Source organism: Coturnix japonica, chromosome 2, assembly GCF_001577835.2.
Source record: "Coturnix japonica isolate 7356 chromosome 2, Coturnix japonica 2.1, whole genome shotgun sequence".
NCBI lineage: Eukaryota > Metazoa > Chordata > Aves > Galliformes > Phasianidae > Coturnix > Coturnix japonica.
The window spans coordinates 41,134,746-41,143,915 of NC_029517.1; the positions used below are offsets into that span (position 1 = coordinate 41,134,746).

At 41.5% G+C, this 9,170-nt stretch overlaps 1 protein-coding gene across 1 annotated transcript; it reads left to right on the forward strand.

The window, feature by feature from the left end:
• The first annotated feature begins 3,789 nt into the window (after window positions 1-3,789).
• LOC107309412 (nuclear pore complex protein Nup153-like) lies at window positions 3,790-8,884 on the forward strand. The gene is made up of 3 exons (XM_015854202.2): window positions 3,790-5,283; window positions 6,809-7,177; window positions 8,799-8,884. The coding sequence occupies exons 1-3, from the start codon at window positions 5,193-5,195 to the stop codon at window positions 8,882-8,884; spliced, it is 546 nt and encodes a 181-aa protein (XP_015709688.1). The 5' UTR covers window positions 3,790-5,192.
• The last annotated feature ends 286 nt before the right edge of the window (window positions 8,885-9,170 follow it).

Sequence of the window (9,170 nt, forward strand, 5' to 3'; positions counted from 1 at the left end):
CCTTCCTTTTAGACTTAACACCAAAAAAACTTTGGAGGAGCTCCAAATAGTTCGGGGGAAGAACAAAACCCAGCAAAGAAAGTTTCAGGCCAATTACAAGCCATGCCTTGCTCACTGCTAGATTCAACCAAGTGCTTGGATCAGATCAAGAAAAAGCAGAACGATACACTTTTCCCCGATACTTCTGTCTGCTTCATTCCCTCTCTGCCCTGGAAAGCAGTTCAATTACGCATTTAAGAGAGCACAGGCAAAGACACCACTCTCAGCTGTAACTGCTTTTGCAAGGCCACATCTTCTGTCTCAGAAATCCCAGGCCACAGTCTGCTATTTTGCTAACAGGCTGGAAGAGAGCTTTGCAACCCCTTAATGATAATAACCCTGAACAAAGCCAAAGAACCAAGGGGCGACAGTGAAAGGAAAGAAGACCTAAGTGTCACTTCGTTTCCTTGCAGAGCATTGCAAGGAGAAAGTGTCTTAAGAATTTGCAAATGCAACGTTGAGCAGGAACAGCTTGCAGAGGTGTTGGAGAGTGTTCACAGTCAGCCTAGGCATGGGTGGCAGCACCCAGGCAGGCATGGAGACATGGGGCAGCACCACTGTTGGCTTACGTGGGGCTTCTTACACCTCATCCTGAGATTGCTCTAAGGGTCAGCACCACTCATTCCTGCCTTATCCCTGTTTCTGACCACAATTTTGCTTGTTGTGGATTGGCTTTGGGAGCACTTTGACTGGGACTTCCAATTGTTTTTCGGCACTCCATATCTGACATTTGACTCCTTCAGATGTTTGATTTTGGCTTGTATGTTACTGCAAATGCCTAATTCCTACAGCTTACTCACGGTTTTTGATCAGTCAAAACTTGAATTTGTTAAGTCATTCATGGCGTGTTCAAGTGATTAAGACTCAAGGTCTGCTTTCCTGTACCTCTAGGTCATTGCAATGAATTTCAGTTTTTATTTGCTTCTGTTGCCTGAAGTACAAGCCAACAATCACATGTAAATGCACTTCAGAAATTCCACAGGTGTTCCATGAACACTGGCTTATAAATTGAGTTGAGACAGAATAGGATGCAGCTGAAACATAAAAGTAAAAGGTTGCAGAACTGTATTCCTGCAGCTGGGACCATGCCTTGGGGGGCATTTATCAGTTCAGACAGCCTCCTGATTAGGACTCAAAGAAACACAGGAAAGCACAGTGAGGGTGGATGTAGGAATAGGGCATTGCAGAACATACAAGCCAAAATCAAACATCTGAGGAGTCAAAATGTCAGATATGGAGTGGCCGAAAAACAATTGGAAGTCAGTCAAAGGATCCCCAAAGCCATCACAACCAAAGCAAAATGTGGTCAGAAACAGGGATAAGGCAGGAATGAGTGGTGCTGACCCTTAGAGCAATCTCAGGATGAGGTGTAAGAGCCCCACGTAGCACAGTGGTGCTGTCCCCATGTCCTCCATGCCTGCCTGGGTGCTGCCACCATGCCTTAGGCTGACTGTGAACACTCTCCAACACCTCTGCAAGCTGTACTGCTCAGTTGCATTTGCAAATTCTTAAACACTTTCTCCTTGGCAATGCCTCTGCAAGGAAACGAGTGACACTTAGGTCTCTTTCCTTTCACTGTCGGCCTTGTTCTTTGGCTTGTCAGGGTTATTATCATTAAGGGGTTGCAAAGCTCTCTTCAGCCTGTTAGCAATTAGCAGACTGTGGCCTGGGATTTCTGAGACAGAAGATGTGGCCTTGCAAAAGCAGTTACAGCTGAGAGTGGTGTCTTTGCTGTGCTCTCTTAATGCGTAATTGACTGCTCCAGGGCAGAGAGGGAATGAGCAGACAGAAGTATCGGGGAAAAGTGTATCGTTCTGCTTTTTCTTGATCTGATCCAAGCACTTGGTTGAATCTACAGTGAGCAAGGCATGCTTGTAATTGGCCTGACTTTTCTTTGCTGGGTTTTGTTATTCCCCGAACTATTTGGAGCTCTCCAAAGTTTTGGTGTTAAGTCTAAAGGAAGGATTTCTGTATGTTATACTCAAAATGGAGTAAAAGGTCTTCAGGGCCAAAAGCCTTTGGACCTTTGTGGTGCTACCATACTGGAAACCCAAGTTAAACACTCTATCACCACTGCAAGCTTTGTCTCTGCCTTAGAAACTGGACTAGTATTTTGTGGACTAACCTTTGTGTCTGTGAAAGCAGACTTGCACTGTGGTTCAGACCTGGTAGAAGCGAAGTTCTGCTGATCTGGAAGAAATGGTTCTTTGTTCCTATTTTCTTCCACTGTTTGGATAGAGAATGTTTTATGAAAAATGACTGTGTTCCAGGTAGCTTTGTTGCAGCTGATAGCTATAGCACTGCCATGTAGCTGTATCATCTCAGTGACTGCAATAAAAGATTCAGTGGCTTGATTCTGCTCTCCATCTGATGTGTTTATGCCAGCAGGCTTCTGTGGCTGTATTATTGTTTGTTTCTAACAGTGTCAGAACAAGAACAGAGCTCTGGGGACAAATATAGGTAAATGGAATATTTCTTTGGAATTCAACTCATTCGTTGCTCTCCCTCACCTGTCTAAGAGCAGACTACCCTGACAAGGCTCTGAACCAACTTCCCATATTGGTCCTGTTCCAAGAAGGTCATCTGAAAAGTTGTACCACTTGGCAGCGATTTAAAAACAAATAATCAAACCTACTTGTCTCATTTCTTCAGAAGAGAGAGAAAGGGCACCAGTCTTAAAGAGAAATTTTTGAGCTGTGAATTCCAAGGAGACAGTGGCATCAACTACGGCCATGACAAAGTTGGAGGAGAATGCAGATTTAAGAATTACTCTATCCTTACTGAATAGTTGTTAGCTAAGGGTGGAGGAGAGTGGATTTTACATGGTCCCTTGGTTAGTGAGCTTGAGTGCATTATATACTGCTATTATGCATTAAATGCACCATGTACTAGACAAGATGTCTCAGTAGAGTTGAGGTCTCTAAAGTCAGATATAGTAGTGGCTGTCTTCAGCTCTGTCTTTAGTGTGAACATCTTTGCCAAAGGAGGGAACTTGTTTTAATTGACTTTTTTTTTCTCTGCCAACATTTTGCTTTGGTAAAATAAGTGAAAAATCCTATTAGACAGGGGAAGGAAAAAAAAGAGGGACTTTTTGTCCCTCAGTGTGTCTCTGAATATTTGAAGGATGTGATGTTAGAAATCAGTGAAAGCTAGATGGGATTTAAATATTAAGGGGCAGGAATTTGCCTTCAGGTAAAGGATGATATTTGCATGACTCATGTTGTTAGGTGAACATTCCTGTGTATTGGTGACCTTTTACCTTGGTAGCAATGGGAAATATGTTAAGTAGGGGGCCCAGTTCTTCATCATGTTCCACCAAGGAAATGATTAGAGGGAACTCAAAAATAGTGTGTAGCATAACAAGATGCTGAACTAAATATTTTCACTGCTCAACTAAATCTCCCATTGCTTTTAATAACACACTATTTTTTTTTTCTTTCTTTCTTTTTCCCATGAATACCATACAAGAAGAGGAAATCTTGTAACAACTGCTATGGAAGCCATGAATTTCACTGCAATTTCATTTCTATAGTTTAAATTATATGAAAGAATATGCTGATTTATCTGCTTAACCATGTCTCTCCTCTGCCTGGTATTACAATTTTCAAGGTATCCAAAGAGTAGGAATGTTTTGGTGGAGGTTTGTATGGTTTCTATAATGCAGCGATACTTGAAACAAGTGTCAAGTATGTAAACAAAGTTTATTGAATTTATTCTTTCCTGTTTAAGTCTTGTACGGGGCCAGGAGTCCAAAAGAGAATTAGAAAATGGTGTTCTGCATGTCTGCTAATGATGACTTAGGATTGCTGATACTTACTGAACTTGTAGTGAAAGGTTTTTTTTCCTGTTTTAAGGGGAAAAGATCTATTTTATCAAACTGTAGCCACAAATATTCAAGATTATTTTTCTGATTGGATGTTATCTGAGCTGCCTATGACTGTATCTTTAGTGTCAGTCTTTATGTTGGTCTTTTAGCTGATGCAATATAAAGAAATCATAAACAATGGAGTATGTTTATGTAATTCAAATAAAATAGTGATGCAGATAAAAATAGCTAAGTTCCATTAACTTTTCAGACCATAATAGTGAAACACTTGTAAGTCGTAGGATACGCTTGAATGTCTGTAGTACCAATTTATCCCTCTGCTTAGTCATTCATTTCTATTTAGATCTTGGTGCTTCTGTGCAGCCTGTGATTAGATTGGCAGTTCTCATTTAAACCCTAACTCATTCAGTCTTGGTTATCAAATAGCTTAAAAGGCAAGAACAAACGCTGTTGTTTTTAAGATGTACTGATATATGATTTGCATCCTTACATGTGGTATAGGCTGGATTTACCAGAGTAAATGTTCTTTCATCTGTAGTTTTCTTTGTAGGTATTTTGTGTTTTGTTGTGTGGGTTCAGTACACAATACTTTAAATGTTATATTTGTTCCAAATTCGCTGTTGTAGCGAATCAGAGCGGAGCAGGATGAGAAAGTAGCATGTTTTGTAAAAGAGAAAAATTTTACTTTACAACTCTAGGAAGTGGAGGAACCGGTACTCCCAAAAATATCCCTACCCATCAGTACTGCATCTCTGGCTCCATTCAACTTTAGTTTTCTGACTAGCAGTACTGTGTCATCGTCACCAAGCACTGTTTCAACATCAGTGATGAACAAGGTGAATCTATGTTGTATGCTATAAATGCTTTCCTGTATGAGTCTGTATCTGCTCTTTTGCAAGTTAACTTCTGTGGTGCTCATGAAATTAACTGGTGTTAGTTCATACTGAGTTGAGTAAGTCAGAGCTGTATTGCAGTTTGGAGAGAAAAATGCAGTTTTTTGATTGTCAGTCTTAGACTTGCAAATGTCTGGTTTGGTTTTGGAACTGTGGCAGAAAATGAAGTTGCATCAGCTTCTTTTGCATTTAAGAAATCAGATGAGAAAAAGGACGAAACTCCTGCATCAAAGAGAGGCTTCTCTTTTGGTAACGTGGAGTCGGCTCCTGCCTCGCAGTTTGTTTTGGGAAGGACAGAAGAGAAACAGGATTCTGTCAGTTCTGCTCCTCCGTTACTGTTTGGGAAGAAAGTTGAGAATGAAGAGTCAAAGGCACAACCTGTCTTTTCCGTTGGGCAGCCTGAACGTACCAAAGAAGAAAGCACAGCAAAACCTATGTTCAACTTCAGCTTTGTTAAACCATCGGAGAAAGAAACTGAGCAGGCAAAGCCAACTTTTTCATTTGGGGCCCAAGCCAATACTTCAGGTAAGCAGAATATCTTTTGTCTTCAGTTGTCTAAGTCCCTCAGATGGTACCTCTGAAGTCATAAGTTACAGAATCTGTAGGAGTTGCTGGGTTCATGTACTGGAGCTTTAGAAAAAGCTTAATTACTCTGTGCAGTGTGATTTGTGTTCCAGTTGTTGACGTATAGACAATTAGTAGAATTCCTGTTTTGATTTCAGTGAGTTTTAAGACTAGGTTTAGACAAAAAATATATACATATTGTCACACATTAAGGAACCTGTATTGCATCCCACATGAGCATGGATGGTTTGTATGGTTTCTGTGCTAGCAGCATAGTTGGTGGTACAGTCTTTAGCGTGGTGACAGAGGCCTCATGCGATGGTTTTCATAGTGAAAGGGGATGTGAGGAGGTGTCTCATTCATGTGTTCTTGCAGCTGTGCTGCTGCAATTTACTGCCATGAAGGTGTGGAAATTGCTTAATAGGTACTACACAGTTTTGTGCATCTTTAACCTTCTGAAAGAGCGGGCTGAAAGATTTTAGTAACAATTGCCATGTGGAAGAATTCTGATTCTGATTTCATGACTTATCAGCCATGGTTTGCAGAACAGCGTTCATTACTCACTTCTACTAACTTTGGAAGTTATAAGGGAAGGAACAGAGAGAATAAAAGCAACGCATGGGGTTATGGTTCTTATGATTGAGTTGAAGTTCTGGAGTTTGATTTAACCATGGAAATTTGATGAAACACCTTGTGTAAAAATGAGATTTTAACGAGCCTTCTTCAGCACAGTAGAGAGTCCCTTAAAAGTGGCATAGATGAAAAGGGTCCGTAACTTCTGGAAAAACAGCAGTGGGAAATCAAGAACAGGGTCAGGTGTAATAATGAGAGAGCAGAAGCTTAGGGAAAGCTGAAGAACTGCATACTTTAAAAGATAACTTTAAATGTAAAATTGCACTCAGTACTTTGTGACAGTTCTGTAACAGGGGGCTGTTCTCCGTGGCTCCCAAAAGCAGGTCTTGAAAGTACTGAATTACAGTGAGCTTAAGCCAAAAGAGTGAGGCTGCAGGATGATGGGCTTAGCCAGCTTTAGGGCTGTAGGCACAGGGCTGTAATTTCAGGAGAGGCTACAAAAGCAGCTGTACCACTGTGGGTTGTTTTTTTTTGCTGTGTTATTTAGCAAACTACAGAAGTGTTGCAGGTAATGCATGTTGTTCTTCTCAGAGCATCTGAAGAATAGTTTTGTTTGAGGAGCTGAGATGTACTGGTTCATTCTGGTTCCAGTTGTTATAGCCAGTGCTTGGTGTCCGTAACTACTAAAGCCTAGAACTGTGGTGGTGTCATCATTCTTCACAATTCTCCCATTCCTTTAATTGCACATGGCAGCGATCAGTGTATTAAACCTGGATTTTATGTAATCCACAGTAGCTGGATAATAGTTGAGACATCGTCCAGCATTTCTCCTTGTACAGTGGCTGGAACAGGGTCTCTCTGTTGCGCTTGGTTTGCCGTCTTGCAGCGTTTTATGTTCTGTTCTCCCTCTCAGATCAAGGAGCAGCAAAGCCATCCTTCAGCTTCTTGAGCTCTAGTTCCTCCAGCGCAGCCGTACCTGCCACTTCAGCCAACAGCAGCAGCCTGTTTGGCAGCGTCACTTCTTCCTCCAACCCTGCACCAGTTCCCACTCCCTTTGTGTTTGGGCAAGCCAGCAACACTGTGAGCAGCACCGCTTTTGGCAATTCTGCAGAATCTACAGCATCTCAGTCATTTGGCTTCTCTCAAGAAAACAAACCCACCACCACATCTTCCACCACTGGTGCAGCAGTTAATCCATTTGTCTTCGGTTCAGGAGCCAACAGTAGCAATGCAGCAAGTTCTGGCTTTACCTTTGGAGCCACGGCCACATCGAGTTCAACAGGTACATTTAAGCAGGTGCTTTTGTTTTTGCTCTTAGATCACAAAAGTGGAGCAGGGAAAGAGTGTTTCCTGGAGAACAGGTAGGGAAAATGCGTGGAAATTGAGAAAAGTAGTGAATATTTACATCCAACAATATATAAACAGTGCTAATGCTTGGGGCTCAGGTCAAGTTTTGAGGCAGTCTGGGAAATACAGTTTAGGGATCAACTGGCTGTGGTGATATTTTGTGCATTGGATAATCCTTTACTGGCTTTCATTTGCATAGGAACTTGTCATTGTGAGAATGAATTTCCCTCTTCTCAGTATCAATCCAGTGCTGAAGGTTAAAAGTTAGTTTAACTTGAATTTTTCTCTCCCATACCTAAAACTCTTCGAGCGTTGTAAATAACATCAAGATTTGTACTATCCACCCTTCACAAGTGTATATTACAAACACAGTATTGATATATGCAGCTGCTGCTTTGTAAAGCGTGACTTCTAATGAGCACGATAGCCAGTCCTTCATTTTCTTGGTCTTCATAATCTTCAAATCTTCATAAAAGTACTGGAATGTGGGGATACAAGAAAAGCTGTTCAGAGCAGCAGCTGTGGAGCAAGATAAACAGCATGGGAACCAAGGACACCTCTGCAAGGAGAAGAAGAGTCTCACAGCTCTGATTGGATATGTGCCTGCATGGACAGTTGAAAAAGTTTTGTAGAATGCTTTTGTTGACATATAAGGTGTTTGGGAAAGTTGTAAGGGCGGAATGGGAAAGCTAGAAAATAACAACTTGTGAAGGTATATAAGGGATGTGAGAACTTGTAATAAACGATTTGGATCGTTCACATCTGAGTCCGTGTCGAGTCGCTGCACTGGAATGCCTTTTAGTCCGTCTTAACTTCTGTTTTCCTTCCTGGAAAAACAATCAGCCATTCCAAGTTACATTGCAGCAGTTGGTATTTTTATGTTGCGTGACGTCTGCTTAAATTGCATTTAGATTAATAGCGCTATTTAGAAGGTCTCTTTTTGCTCAGCAGAAGTGTGTATGTTTGAAGTCACAGCTCAGTCCTGTATTTTTTTCTCATTATTTCTGCTGGCCATGCAGAACCAAAGCAGCTAATTGAATGAGCTTGTTTGCTATTATATGGAGAGACAGAATTATTCTGGTAGCTCAGTTAGGTCCCTGCAAGCCTGATGTGGTCTCCAGAAATTGATAATTGTAAACATTTGGATGAGGAAGGGGTGCAGTTGCTTATGAGAGGAAAGATTGGCGTTCTCCTCATTCTAATAGATCAGGAGCTGTGTTTTGAACGCTTAAAATAATACAAATAAGTGAGTGAGTGTTCTTTACCCGTGGTATAAATAAGTCTTAGTAATACAAATCAGCTTGTGCTATTTGTGGGAGCCTGCTTCTAGAGCATGAATGGCTAACAGTAATTTGAGTCTAGACAACCCGTGTTTGAGGTGTGCGTTGTCTGACTCCTTTAAGTATGCTGTTTTTCATGTAACTTACAAGAAAAGGTAGGATTCCTATCATGAATGAGGTGCTGTTTGTTGTTTTACCTACTTGGCTGCAAACATAAAGCTCTGTAACAAACAAAACAACTCAGCACATACTGAAATTTCTCTTCTTTTCCTTTAGGGTCATCCTCTACATTTGTCTTTGGGTCTGGGTCTTCCGGCAAGCCCAACTCTCCTGCCTGCTGCCCTGGGACCCGGCCATTTTAAGTCCGTAGCCAGTCAGCTACCAGCTTCACGAAGTATACCCAGGAATACGCTCAGTATAATGTACTTGTCGGGCACAGAAATCCTCCACTGCAACCGGCAGCATCGGAACAGACCTTCTCTGGCTCTTTCAAACACTCAGGATTAGTCAAATATACAGCCAACCTGCAACGTTTACAGTGGGGTAAGAGACCAAATCAGATTTTCACTTGAGCTTTTGGTACTATCTGTGGAGCGCAGGCAGCCTCTACTGATGTTAAATTGTGAGGTGCTCAGATGTACTTCGGAA